The following is a 15,287-nucleotide window of genomic DNA, read 5'->3' on the forward strand; positions in this document are numbered from 1 at the left end:
TCTTAAAGTAATGACGGACTGTCGTTTCTGTTTGCTTATTATAGCTGTTCTTGTCATAATATGGAATTGGTCTTCAGCCATATTTGGTAGTCTTCTGTATAGCACCCCTACCTTGTCACAACACAACTGATTGACTCAAACACATTAAGGACAAAATAATCCACAAATTAACTTTTAACAAGGCACACCTGTAAATGTAAATGCATTCCAGGTGACTACATCATGAAGCTGGTTAAGAGAATGCCAAGAGTGTGCAAAGCTGTCATCAAGGCAAAAGGGTGGCTACTTTGAAGAATCTCAAATATATTTAAAGTTGTTTAACACTTTTTTTGGTTACTACATTATTCCATAAGTGTTATTTCATAGTTTTGATGTCTTCACTATTATTCTACAATGTAGAAAATAGTAAAACAATTAAGAAAAACTCTTGAATGAGTAGGTATTCTAAAACGTTTGACCGGTACTGTAGTTGATACAGTACCCCTCCAAAAAATTACTGATACATCTTTTTAATGTCCATATGTACCAGGACGATAAGCGTGTGGTTCTTGGGCTTCAGGAATGGGACTGAAAAAGTGCCTCTGGTCTTGAAGAAGAAAACAAACAGATTGAAAAGTATGACGATAACGTAATGAGTGGAGATGATGATGACTCAGGAAATCAAAAGGCTCATATCAAACGGAGAGCCTAATGCTTCCATTGTTCTTCATGAGTTTAAGTTTAGAAAACGATCTCTCCACAGAAGAGACAGTTAATGGGGATGGTAAAAAAAAAACAAATAACTCTTGACGTAGAGTCCAAACAGACTACACACTGTTACGTTCCCCAGTTTCTGTGTTCTGTTTTGTATTTGAGTGTGTGTTTCAGGAGATGGCTTCCTGAAGTACTCCCCAACCAGCTGATTGGTCAACCCCAGGCTAATTGGTGATTGGAGCTGACCCCGCCCCCTCGTCAAGAAGCAGCTGACACTAATCACCATTGCCACCTGAAGATAAAAGCCAGTGTTCTGCCCAGAAGAGGAGAGATGAGTAGAGATTTGGAGATTGAGAGAGAGAAACATTAGATTGTGATATAGTGTGGGTTGTGTTTCAGAAAGTGTGGTATGTACTGTTGTTGTTGGTAGCAGTTTTTCTATGTCCTGTGTTTGAGTGTTTGTGAAATCATTAATAATTACTCTGTTTCATTTGTTCCCAGGGGGGAAGGAGAAGGCACTTTGGGAGTGTTTAGGCAAGAGGCCCGAGGGCATACATATACCCGTAGTATATTTACTGTCTAGGCACACTAGGTAAGACCTGGGCGGACCACCCCCTGTATTTTGGTTAGGGCACCAAGTGGTGCTAAGTTAGGTAAGTTAAGTGGGTAGGCAGGTTAGATAGGAGAGGGGGAACTTTGATATTTACTTTCTTTGCTTTGGTTCCGTCCAGCCCTTTTCCCCATATTACCGTGTAAGAAAATAAATCCTAGTAAACGGTAAATTCTGCTTTTGTGTCATCCTTACTCGCACCTACAGTCCATACCTCTTGCACTTCAGAGAGTTGAGTTGTAGCAGGGAGTTGCGTTCCCTCTACTCCGAGGCGTGCGTAACACACACACACAAGGATCACTCACCAGGTCATGAGGGTAGAAGCGAACTGAGGTAGATCTGGAGAGGTGGGAGTCTGTGTCCCTGTTGAGGTGAAACAAGGACAAGGTGACTTCAAAATGGTAGTTGACCAGGGCTCTAAAGTAGTGTACAGGGCTCTGGTCTAAAGTAGTGCACTATATAGGGAATAGGGCTCTGGTCTAAAGTAGTGCACTATATTGGGAATAGGGCTCTGGTCTAAAGTAGTGTATTATATAGGGAATAGGGCTCTGGTCTAAAGTAGTGCACTATATAGGGAATAGGGTGCCATTTGGGGTCTAAAGTAGTGTACTATATAGGGAATAGGGAGCCATTTTCAGACGCAGACAATTCCCCGTTGTGGTTGATGAACTAACCATATGTTATTGGAGGCGCGTCGTGTCGCAGGTTCGAAGTTAACCAGGGACATGTCACATCCCTCCGCCTCGTACAAGGAGGAAGGGTTCTTCCCTGGAATCACAACACACAGCCTGTTACTCTGATTACAAAGACCAACTTAAGGTGTAGGAGAAGTGTAGTAAATAGTAAAATGTACTGTACTTAAAGATGACAGTGCTGAATAAGACACGTACGCCACGTGGTCATTAGGTTATTGCTGTACGGTCTATTTTAAATTAAGTCTTCACAATCCATGCGGCCCAATCAAAAAGAACCACGCTACACATTATTATTATTCTGTGGTTTACTATGGTAACTGAGGTAACGCATTGGAAGCACAAATTGAAAACAAAATGGGGAAAAAATACATTAAAACATCCAGTGCACAAATTTTGTAAAAAACAAACAAACAAACATAATAATGAATAAAGTATTTATTTTATTAATTTGTTAAAATGTATTCTGATTTATAAGGGGGTTGCATCAGCCTCCCTATTTCCCGCAGCTATGCAGCAACCTAGTCCGGGCAAATGAGGCACAGTGTTGCAGATTGTCTCACAATGAAATTAAAATGGACTTCTTCCCGGAAGGCAAACACTTTGACGCAACTGGCGTGAACAAGGCTTCACACATAAAAACAGTGTCTCTTTGCTGTATTTGTTGACAGTCTCTCTTTAGTCGTGGTTTTAAAAAGAGTGGAAATCTCACAATATACATTTCGCTGTGCGCTCGAGGAAGCTGCAGACTCTAATCCGATTTGCCTTTAGGTGCACTTGATTTGTATCTTCAAACACATTCAATTATAACCAAATGGGAACACTCCTCCTAACCAGCATGCAGGGCAGCTGAAACAAGTGCCCCTACCACCAACAGCGCGAGACGATTCAAACGAAAACAAATGAAATAAATAGGAATGGAAGGTCTTATCGTTGATTTTTTTTTGTGATCAACTAGGAATGCCTTGGAGATCGAACTGTCGGTCGCCATCGACTGGTTGGTGACCACTGCCCTACATAGTGCACTACTTTTAACCAGGTAGTACCATATGTAAGGAATAGGGTGCGATTTGGGATTACAGTCCATGACCCCCTGTAGTTAGTCCCACACACTCTGATCTCATTGGCCGATGACATCAGTCCACCAATCAACGGACAAAAAGTCGATCACAATCTTTGGCGACCTTCAAACTAAATGTCCAGTCAGTGGTTGCCTCATCTCATATCCACCAAGCCAACGCGGCTAGTTGAGGTTTTACAAAACTGTTCTACATCCAGTAACAATCAAAAAAAAGGTACAACAACAAAATATTGACTACAGACAGTGTGTTGTGATCATAGAATTAGAATACTAGAATGGACATGATAAAGGATAAAGGGTCAGCCATTTTGGTCAGGGAGTTGGACAACCGTGGTCAGTCAGTTTTGTGATAAGATATTATGTAAAACAATGAATTTGAAGACTTTATCTACACTGTATGTGTGTTAGCTAGCCTGTCGGTTTTATAGGAATGATTATATACATGTTTTTCCATTAACTGCCAATATGCCAACATTCCACTGAAACAACACAGTCCAGCCACATCAATCCACTGGTTGACATCAGTTGATGACAGGACAGACCACCTGTAAATGATACAGGTACTGATACTGTATCATATGATAGGACTCAAAGCTTTCCAAGACAACAAAAACTAGTCTGTTTACATATATTTTAGAGGCTATTTATATAGAAAACTGGTATAAAAACAACAAAAAAATGAAATATTAGGTTGACAATCCACAATTTCTGATACATCACATGGTTTACTTTCGTTTTCCAGCATAAGTACACTGAACAAAAATAGTTACATGAGTTATTGGTTCAAATAAGGAAAATCAGTCAATTGAAATAAATTCCTTAGGCCCTAATCTATGGATTTCACATGACTGGGAATATCGATATGTATCTGTTGATCACAGATACCTTAGGAAAAAAAGGTAGGGGTGTGGATCAGAAAACCAGTCAGTATCTGGTGTGACCACCATTTGCCTCATGCAGCGTGACACATCTCCTTCACATAGAGTTGATCAGGTTGTTGATTGTGGCCTGTGGAATGTTGTCCCACTCCTCTTCAATGGCTGTGTGAAGTTGCTGGATATTGTCGGGAACTGGAACACGCTGTTGTACACGTCAATCCAGAGCATCCCGAACATGCTCAATGGGTGACATGTTTGGTAAGTATGCAGGCCATGGAAGAACTGGGACATTTTCATCTTCCAGGAATTGTGTACACATCCTTGCGACATGGGGCTGTGCATTATCATGCTGAAACATGAGGTGATGGCGGCGGATAAATGGCACGACAACGGGCCTCAAGGATCTCATCACAGAATTTCTGTGAATACAAATTGCCATCAATAAAATAGAATTGTGTTTGTTGTCCGTAACTTATGCCTGCCCCATACCATAACCCCACCGCCACCATGGGGCACTCTGTTCACATCATTGACACCAGCAAACCACTCGCCCACAAGATACCATACACACTGTCTGCCATCTGCCAGGTACAGTTGAAACCGTAATTAATCCGTGAAGAGCACACTTCTCCAGCGTTCCAGTGGTCATCGAAGGTGAGCATTTGCCCACCGAAGTCGGTTACGATGCCGAACTGCAGTCAGGTCAATACATTAGTGAAGACGACGAGCATGCTCATGAGCTTCCCTGAGACGGTGGTGGAGGTCCTGGGCTGGCGTCATTACACGTAGGTTTGCAGTTGTGATGCCGGTTGGATATACTGCCAAATTCTCTAAAATGACGTTGGAGGCGGCTTATGGTAGAGAAATTAACATAAAATTCTCTGGCAACAGCTCTGGGGAACATTCCTGCTGTCAGCGTGCCATTTGCATGCTTCCTAAAAAAAAACGTACATCTGTGGCATTGTGTTGTGTGACAAAACTGAACATTTTAGAGTGGCTTTTTATTCTCCCCGGCACAAGGTGCACCTGTGTAATGATCATGCTGTTTAATCAGCTACTTGATATGCCACACCTGTCAGGTGGATGGATTAATCTTGGCAAAGGAGAAATGCTCACTAACAGGGATGTAAACACATTTGTGCACAAAACATTTGAGAGAAATAAGCTTTTTGTGCGTATGGAAAATTTCTTGGATCTTTTAAACATTGGGACCAACAATTTACATGTTGTGTTTATATTTTTTGTTCAGCGCAAACAAAAAAAAAAAATCAGGATTCTACCTCTACTGCCATTAACTCCAAATAGACTGGTTTGGATACTTCCCTGAACAATATGGCTGCCATTTTCACCTCATTCTGGAACTGTGAGGGTTTATGACAGGGATGGACAACTTTGATTGGCGTTGGGGGGGGGGGGGGGGGCACTGTGTCTCGGGGGTTTGTGTACCCACATCCATAGGCAGAGCCGGTCCGAGCCTTTTGGAGGCCCTAAGCAACATTTTGTTGGTGGGGTAGAGGGCCCCTGCCACAATGCGAGCAAAACATTTTAGTGGCAAGTTTGCTGCAATTCAACAACAACAATCCCATGGGGAGGAGAGACGATTTAGCAATTTGAATAATAATATTTGACTGAGTGACTAACAAAATCAATTGGGGTCCACCGGTCTGTAATTCGACCATGATTACTACGAGTTTAGATAGCTGGCCGCTAAACTAACTTAATCATAACAAGTGAAGAAACTGCTGACGTAGGCCTCCCGAGTGGCTCAGTGGTCTAAGACTCTGTCACAGTGGTCTAAGACTCTGTCACAGTGGTCTAAGACTCTGTCACAGTGGTCTAAGACTCTGTCACAGTGGTCTAAGACGCGGCATCGCAGTGCTAGCTGTACCACTAAAGATCCTGGGTTCGACTCCTGTGGTGGGGCCGGGCGTAGTGATCGCTGACACGGTCGCCAGGTGTTACGGTGTTTTCTCTGACACATTGGTGCGGCTGGCTTCCGGGTTAAGTGGGCATTGTGTCAAGAAGCAGTGCGGCTTGGTTGGGTTGTGTTTCGGGTCCTCCGAAACACAACCCACCAAGCGCTCGACCTCTCGACCTCCGTAAGGGAGTTGTAGTGATGAGACAATGAAATGTGGGATTTAAAAAAAAAAAAATTTCTCAGCTCACTGGTCACCATAGCAACACCCACTCGTAGCACGCGCTCCAGCAGGTAAATATCTTGCCATGAACATGTTCAGTCTTCACAAAGCCCGTCCCTGACTGGACCGTCCTCACAAAGCCCGTCCCTGACTGGACCGTCCTCACAAAGGCCGTCCCTGACTGGACCGTCCTCACAAAGCCCGTCCCTGACTGGACCGTCCTCACAAAGCCCGTCCCTGACTGGACCGTCCTCACAAAGGCCGTCCCTGACTGGACCGTCCTCACAAAGCCCGTCCCTGACTGGACCGTCCTCACAAAGGCCGTCCCTGACTGGACCGTCCTCACAAAGGCCGTCCCTGACTGGACCGTCCTCACAAAGGCCGTCCCTGACTGGACCGTCCTCACAAAGGCCGTCCCTGACTGGACCGTCCTCACAAAGCCCGTCCCTGACTGGACCGTCCTCACAAAGGCCGTCCCTGACTGGACCGTCCTCACAAAGCCCGTCCCTGACTGGACCGTCCTCACAAAGGCCGTCCCTGACTGGACCGTCCTCACAAAGGCCGTCCCTGACTGGACCGTCCTCACAAAGGCCGTCCCTGACTGGACCGTCCTCACAAAGCCCGTCCCTGACTGGGCCGTCGTCACAAAGGCCGTCCCTGACTGGGCCGTCGTCACAAAGGCCGTCCCTGACTGGACCGTCGTCACAAAGGCCGTCCTTGACTGGACCGTCGTCAAAAAGCTCGTCCCTGACTGGACCGTCGTCACAAAGCTCGTCCCTGACTGGACCGTCGTCACAAAGCTCGTCCCTGACTGGACCGTCGTCACAAAGCTCGTCCCTGACTGGACCGTCGTCACAAAGCTCGTCCCTGACTGGACCGTCGTCACAAAGGCCGTCCCTGACTGGGCCGTCGTCACAAAGGCCGTCCCTGACTGGACCGTCGTCACAAAGGCCGTCCCTGACTGGACCGTCGTCACAAAGGCCGTCCCTGACTGGGCCGTCGTCACAAAGGCCGTCCCTGACTGGGCCGTCGTCACAAAGGCCGTCCCTGACTGGACCGTCGTCACAAAGGCCGTCCTTGACTGGACCGTCGTCAAAAAGCTCGTCCCTGACTGGACCGTCGTCACAAAGCTCGTCCCTGACTGGACCGTCGTCACAAAGCTCGTCCCTGACTGGACCGTCGTCACAAAGCTCGTCCCTGACTGGACCGTCGTCACAAAGCTCGTCCCTGACTGGACCGTCGTCACAAAGGCCGTCCCTGACTGGGCCGTCGTCACAAAGGCCGTCCCTGACTGGACAGTCGTCACAAAGGCCGTCCCTGACTGGACCGTCGTCACAAAGGCCGTCCCTGACTGGACAGTCGTCACAAAGCTCGTCCCTGACTGGACCGTCGTCACAAAGGCCGTCCCTGACTGGACCGTCGTCACAAAGCTCGTCCCTGACTGGACCGTCGTCACAAAGCTCGTCCCTGACTGGACCGTCGTCACAAAGGCTGTCAGAGTAGGATCAGTTCCTCCCTGTCATATTCAGTATGATCTAAAAAGGCTAATAAACTAATCCCAGATCAGCACTGATCTCCCTTCATCTCCCCCCTACCGATGTCATGTTGCAGGCTGGTAGAGCATTATGGGTACTGTAGTACATTATATTACACTTCCCTACTGATGTCATGTTTCAGGCTGGTAGAGCATTATATTACACTTCCCTACTGATGTCATGTTGCAGGCTGGTAGAGCATTATGGGTATTGTAGTACATTATATTACACTTCCCTACTGATGTCATGTTGCAGGCTGGTACAGCATTATATTACACTTCCCTACTGATGTCATGTTGCAGGCTGGTAGAGCATTATGGGTACTGTAGTACATTATATTACAAATCCCTACAGAAGTCATCCTGCAAGCTGGTAGAGCATTGTGGGTATCGTAGTACATCACGTTACACTTCCCTACAGAAGTCATCATGCAGGCTGGTAGAGCATTATGGGTACTGTAGTACATTATATTACAGTTCCCTACTGATGTCATGCTGCAGGATGGTAGAGCATTATGGGTACTGTAGTACATTATATTACACTTCCCTACCGAAGTCATCCTGCAGGCTGGTAGTGCCTACGGTAGAGGCCTTGTCCTGAGAGCCCTCCAGGTGTGCACTTCCATTCCTGGCCAGCAGGGAGGCGCTAGCGCTCAGCACGGTCACCTGGGACGGGGTTCTGGACGGCTGACCTTTCACCTGGGAAGTAGAAGGCTGAGAGGCCTGGCTGAGAGCCTCCTGAAGACTGAACGGTGGAGAAGAGTGACAGGGACAGGAGGAGAGGGGGACATGGGAACGAGGACAGGGAGAAAGAGGAGATACATTAGACAGTATGGGAGGTGAAGCACGGTAACAAGACACATGAGACGTGGAGGAAGGAGATAAACACTAGTTAGATATAACATGTTTCAAAGATCAGATAAACTATATAACGGGAAATATGTTGTGAGAATAAGAGCAGGGAACCCAATAGGACATTTATAAAATAAGACTAAGAAAGTACACAGGAAAGGGGGAGGACGTGTACTCAGTCAGAGATACAGTAGGGGATTGGGTTCACCCCTAGAAGGCTGGTACTCCCCTAGAAGGCCGGTACGCCCCTAGAAGGCCGGTACGCCCCTAGAAGGCCGGTACGCCCCTAGAAGGCCGGTGCACCCCTAGAAGGACGGTGCACCCCTAGAAGGCCGGTACACCCCTAGAAGGCCGGTGCGCCCCTAGAAGGACAATCCACCCCTAGAAGGCCGGTGCGCCCCTAGAAGGCCGGTGCGCCCCTAGAAGGCCGGTACACCCCTAAAAGGCCGGTGCACCCCTAAAAGGCCGGTCCGCCCCTAGAAGGCCGGTCCGCCCCTAGAAGGCCGGTCCGCCCCTAGAAGGCCGGTCCGCCCCTAGAAGGCCGGTCCGCCCCTAGAAGGCCGGTCCGCCCCTAGAAGGCCGGTCCGCCCCTAGAAGGCCGGTCCGCCCCTAGAAGGCCGGTACGCCCCTAGAAGGCCGGTACGCCCCTAGAAGGCCGGTACGCCCCTAGAAGGCCGATCCGCCCCTAGAAGGCCGATCCGCCCCTAGAAGGCCGGTGCGCCACTAGAAGGCCGGTGCGCCACTAGAAGGCCGGTACGCCCCTAGAAGGCAGGTCCGCCCCTAGAAGGCCGGTGCGCCCCTAGAAGGCCGATCCGCCCCTAGAAGGCAGGTCCGCCCCTAGAAGGCCGGTGGGCCCCTAGAAGGCCGGTGGGCCCCTAGAATGCCGGTGCGCCCCTAGAAGGCCGGTGCGCCACTAGAAGGCCGGTACGCCACTAGAAGGCCGGTGCGCCCCTAGAAGGTCGGTACACCCCTAGAAGGTCGGTACACCCCTAGAAGGTCGGTGCACCACTAGAAGGCCGGTACACCCCTAGAAGGTCGGTACACCACTAGAAGGCCGGTGCACCACTAGAAGGCCGGTGCACCACTAGAAGGCCGGTGCACCACTAGAAGGCCGGTCCACCCCTAGAAGGCCGGTGCACCCCTAGAAGGCCGGTACACCCCTAGAAGGCCGGTCCACCCCTAGAAGGCCGGTACACCCCTAGAAGGCCGGTACACCCCTAGAAGGCCGGTACACCCCTAGAAGGCTAGAAGGCTGGTACACCACTAGAAGGCCGGTACACCCCTAGAAGGCTAGAAGGCTGGTACACCACTAGAAGGCCGGTACACCCCTAGAAGGCTAGAAGGCTGGTCCACCACTAGAAGGCTGGTCCACCACTAGAAGGCTAGTTCACCACCAGGAGGCTGGTCCACCACTAGAAGGCTGGTCCACCACCAGAAGGCTAGTCCACCACTAGAAGGCTAGTCCACCACTAGAAGGCTGGTCCACCACCAGGAGGCTGGTCCACCACTAGAAGGCTGGTCCACCACTAGAAGGCTAGTCCACCACTAGAAGGCTAGTCCACCACTAGAAGGCTGGTCCACCACCAGGAGGCTGGTGTACCACTAGAAGGCTAGTCCACCACTAGAAGACTGGTCCACCACCAGAAGGCTAGTTCACCACCAGGAGGCTGGTCCACCACTAGAAGGCTGGTCCACCACCAGAAGGCTAGTCCACCACTAGAAGGCTAGTCCACCACTAGAAGGCTGGTCCACCACCAGGAGGCTGGTCCACCACTAGAAGGCTGGTCCACCACTAGAAGGCTAGTCCACCACTAGAAGGCTAGTCCACCACTAGAAGGCTGGTCCACCACCAGGAGGCTGGTGTACCACTAGAAGGCTAGTCCACCACTAGAAGACTGGTCCACCACCAGAAGGCTGGTCCACCACCAGAAGGCTGGTCCACCAATAGAAGGCTGGAAGGCTGGTCCCACCACTAGAAGGCTAGACGACTGGTCCACCACCAGAAGGCTGGTCCACCACTAGAAGGCTGGTCCACCACTAGAAGGCTGGTCTACCACTAGAATGCTGGTCTACCACTAGAAGGCTGGTCTACCACTAGAAGGCTGGTCTACCACTAGAAGGCTGGTCCACCACTAGAAGGCTGGTCCACCACTAGAAGGCTGGTCTACCACTAGAAGGCTGGTCCACCACTAGAAGGCTAGAAGGCTGGTCCACCACTAGAAGGCTGGTCTACCACTAGAAGGCTGATCTACCACTAGAAGGCTGATCTACCACTAGAAGGCTGGTCCACCACTAGAAGGCTAGTAGGCTGGTCCACCACTAGAAGGCTGGTCCACCACTAGAAGGCTGGTCCACCACTAGAAGGCTGGTCCACCACTAGAAGGCTGGTCCACCACTAGAAGGCTGGTCCACCACTAGAAGGCTGGTCCACCACTAGAAGGCTAGAAGGCCGGTCCACCACTAGAAGGCTAGAAGGCTGGTCCACCACCAGAAGGCTGGTCCACCACCAGAAGGCTGGTCCACCACCAGAAGGCTGGTCCACCACCAGAAGGCTGGTCCACCACCAGAAGGCCGGTCCACCACCAGAAGGCCGGTCCACCACCAGAAGGCCGGTCCACCACCAGAAGGCTAGAAGGCTGGTCCACCACTAGAAGGCTAGAAGGCTGGTCCACCACTAGAAGGCTGGTCCACCACTAGAAGGCTAGAAGGCTGGTCCACCACTAGAAGGCTGGTCCACCACTAGAAGGCTAGAAGGCTGGTCCACCACTAGAAGGCTGGTCCACCCCTAGAAGGCTGGTCCACCCCTAGAAGGCTGGTCCACCACCAGAAGGCTGGTCCACCCCTAGACGGCTGGTCCACCACTAGAAGGCTGGTCCACCACTAGAAGGCCAGAAGGCTGGTCCACCACCAGAAGGCTGGTCCACCACTAGAAGGCCGGTCCACCACCAGAAGGCTGGTCCACCACCATAAGGCTAGAAGGCTGGTCCACCACTAGAAGGCTGGTCCACCACTAGAAGGCTGGTCCACCACTAGAAGGCTGGTCCACCACTAGAAACCTAGAAGGCTGGTCCACCACTAGAAGGCTGGTCCACCACTAGAAGGCCGGTCCACCACTAGAAGGCCGGTCCACCACGAGAAGGCTAGAAGACTGGTCCACCACTAGAAGGCTAGAAGGCCGGTCCACCACCAGAAGGCTAGAAGACTGGTCCACCACTAGAAGGCTAGAAGACTGGTCCACCACTAGAAGGCTAGAAGACTGGTCCACCACCAGAAGGCTAGAAGGCTGGTCCACCACTAGAAGGCTGGTCCACCACTAGAAGGCTAGAAGGCTGGTCCAGCACTAGAAGGCTGGTCCACCACTAGAAGGCCGGTCCACCACTAGAAGACTGGTCCACCACCAGAAGGCTGGTCCACCACTAGAAGGCCGGTCCACCACTAGAAGACTGGTCCACCACCAGAAGACTGGTCCACCACCAGAAGGGTAGAAGGCTGGTCCACCACTAGAAGGCTTGTCCCACCACTAGAAGGCTATAAAGCCGGTCCACCACCAGAAGGCTAGAAGGCCGGTCCACCACCAGAAGGCTAGAAGGCTGGTCCACCACTAGAAGGCTACAAGGCTGGTCCACCACCAGAAGGCTACAAGGCTGGTCCACCACTAGAAGGCTAGAAGGCTGGTCCACCACTAGACGGCTGGTCCACCACTAGAAGGCTAGAAGGCTGGTCCACCACTAGAAGGCTGGTCCACCACTAGAAGGCTGGTCCACCACTAGAAGGCTGGTCCACCACTAGAAGGCTAGAAGGCTGGTCCACCACTAGAAGGCTGGTCCACCACTAGAAGGCTGGTCCACCACTAGAAGACTGGTCCACCACTAGAAGGCCGGTCCACCACTAGAAGGCTAGAAGACTGGTCCACCACTAGAAGGCTAGAAGGCCGGTCCACCACCAGAAGGCTAGAAGACTGGTCCACCACTAGAAGGATAGAAGACTGGTCCACCACTAGAAGGCTAGAAGACTGGTCCACCACCAGAAGGCTAGAAGGCTGGTCCACCACTAGAAGGCTGGTCTACCACTAGAAGGCTGGTCCACCACTAGAAGGCTAGAAGGCTGGTCCACCACTAGAAGGCTGGTCCACCACTAGAAGGCTGGTCCACCACTAGAAGGCTGGTCCACCACTAGAAGGCTGGTCCACCACTAGAAGGCTGGTCCACCACTAGAAGGCTGGTCCACCACTAGAAGGCTAGAAGGCCGGTCCACCACTAGAAGGCTAGAAGGCTGGTCCACCACCAGAAGGCTGGTCCACCACCAGAAGGCTGGTCCACCACCAGAAGGCCGGTCCACCACCAGAAGGCCGGTCCACCACCAGAAGGCTAGAAGGCTGGTCCACCACTAGAAGGCTAGAAGGCTGGTCCACCACTAGAAGGCTGGTCCACCACTAGAAGGCTAGAAGGCTGGTCCACCACTAGAAGGCTGGTCCACCACTAGAAGGCTAGAAGGCTGGTCCACCACTAGAAGGCTGGTCCACCCCTAGAAGGCTGGTCCACCCCTAGAAGGCTGGTCCACCACCAGAAGGCTGGTCCACCCCTAGACGGCTGGTCCACCACTAGAAGGCTGGTCCACCACTAGAAGGCCAGAAGGCTGGTCCACCACCAGAAGGCTGGTCCACCACTAGAAGGCCGGTCCACCACCATAAGGCTAGAAGGCTGGTCCACCACTAGAAGGCTGGTCCACCACTAGAAGGCTGGTCCACCAATAGAAGGCTGGTCCACCACTAGAAAGCTAGAAGGCTGGTCCACCACTAGAAGGCTGGTCCACCACTAGAAGGCCGGTCCACCACTAGAAGGCCGGTCCACCACTAGAAGGCTAGAAGACTGGTCCACCACTAGAAGGCTAGAAGGCCGGTCCACCACCAGAAGGCTAGAAGACTGGTCCACCACTAGAAGGCTAGAAGACTGGTCCACCACTAGAAGGCTAGAAGACTGGTCCACCACCAGAAGGCTAGAAGGCTGGTCCACCACTAGAAGGCTGGTCCACCACTAGAAGGCTAGAAGGCTGGTCCAGCACTAGAAGGCTGGTCCACCACTAGAAGGCCGGTCCACCACTAGAAGACTGGTCCACCACCAGAAGGCTGGTCCACCACTAGAAGGCCGGTCCACCACTAGAAGGCCGGTCCACCACTAGAAGACTGGTCCACCACCAGAAGGGTAGAAGGCTGGTCCACCACTAGAAGGCTTGTCCCACCACTAGAAGGCTATAAGGCCGGTCCACCACCAGAAGGCTAGAAGGCCGGTCCACCACCAGAAGGCTAGAAGGCCGGTCCACCACCAGAAGGCTAGAAGGCTGGTCCACCACTAGAAGGCTACAAGGCTGGTCCACCACTAGAAGGCTACAAGGCTGGTCCACCACTAGAAGGCTAGAAGGCTGGTCCACCACTAGACGGCTGGTCCACCACTAGAAGGCTAGAAGGCTGGTCCACCACTAGAAGGCTGGTCCACCACTAGAAGGCTGGTCCACCACTAGAAGGCTGGTCCACCACTAGAAGGCTGGTCCACCACTAGAAGGCTGGTCCACCACTAGAAGGCTGGTCCACCACTAGAAGGCTGGTCCACCACTAGAAGACTGGTCCACCACTAGAAGGCCGATCCACCACTAGAAGGCTAGAAGACTGGTCCACCACTAGAAGGCTAGAAGGCCGGTCCACCACCAGAAGGCTAGAAGACTGGTCCACCACTAGAAGGCTAGAAGACTGGTCCACCACCAGAAGGCTAGAAGGCTGGTCCACCACTAGAAGGCTAGAAGACTGGTCCACCACTAGAAGGCTAGAAGACTGGTCCACCACTAGAAGGCTGATCCACCACTAGAAGGCTAGAAGGCTGGTCCACCACCAGAAGGCTGGTCCACCACTAGAAGGCCGGTCCACCACTAGAAGACTGGTCCACCACCAGAAGGCTGGTCCACCACCAGAAGGCCGGGCCACCACTAGAAGACTGGTCCACCACCAGAAGACTGGTCCACCACCAGAAGACTGGTCCACCACCAGAAGGGTAGAAGGCTGGTCCACCACTAGAAGGCTGGTCCCACCACTAGAAGGCTAGAAGGCTGGTCCACCACTAGAAGGCTAGAAGGCCGGTCCACCACCAGAAGGCTAGCAGGCTGGTCCACCACTAGAAGGCTAGAAGGCTGGTCCACCACTAGAAGGCTACAAGGCTGGTCCACCACTAGAAGGCTACAAGGCTGGTCCACCACTAGAAGGCCGGTCCACCACCAGAAGACTGGTCCACCCCTAGAAGACTGGTCCACCACCAGAAGGCTAGAAGGCTGGTCCACCACTAGAAGGCCGGTCCACCACTAGAAGACTGGTCCACCACCAGAAGGCTAGAAGGCTGGTCCACCACTAGAAGGCTGGTCCACCACTAGAAGGCTAGAAGGCTGGTCCACCACCAGAAGGCCGGTCCACCACCAGGAGGCTGGTACACCACTAGAAGGCTGGTCCACCACTAGAAGGATGGTCCACCACCAGAAGGCTGGTCCACCCATAGAAGGCTAGAAGGCTGGTCCACCACTAGAAGGCTGGTCCCACCACTAGAAGGCTAGAAGGCTGGTCCACCACTAGAAGGCTGGTCCACCACTAGAAGGCTAGAAGGCTGGTCCACCAATACAAGGCTGATCCACCACTACAAGGCTGGTCCACCACTACAAGGCTGGTCCACCACTACACGGCTGGTACAGGGAGGAGGAGCAGGAGGGAGAAGCAGGAGGCTGGTACACCAATAGAAGGCTGGTACAGGGAGGAGGAGAAGGAGGCTGGTCCA

At 51.9% G+C, this 15,287-nt stretch overlaps 1 protein-coding gene across 1 annotated transcript in view; it reads right to left on the reverse strand.

The window, feature by feature from the left end:
- The window catches only part of pcnx1 (pecanex 1), a 172,667-nt gene that overhangs the window by 91,668 nt on the left and 65,712 nt on the right, over positions 1-15,287 (reverse strand). The window contains exons 8-10 of the mRNA XM_055862468.1: positions 8,178-8,371; positions 1,978-2,071; positions 1,609-1,666 (exon numbers count right to left, since the gene is read on the reverse strand). Coding sequence (XP_055718443.1) covers positions 1,609-1,666; positions 1,978-2,071; positions 8,178-8,371 — 346 coding nt within the window. The remainder of the gene's footprint in view (positions 1-1,608; positions 1,667-1,977; positions 2,072-8,177; positions 8,372-15,287) is intronic.

This window comes from Salvelinus fontinalis, chromosome 15 (assembly GCF_029448725.1).
Source record: "Salvelinus fontinalis isolate EN_2023a chromosome 15, ASM2944872v1, whole genome shotgun sequence".
NCBI classification, from domain to species: Eukaryota; Metazoa; Chordata; class Actinopteri; order Salmoniformes; family Salmonidae; genus Salvelinus; species Salvelinus fontinalis.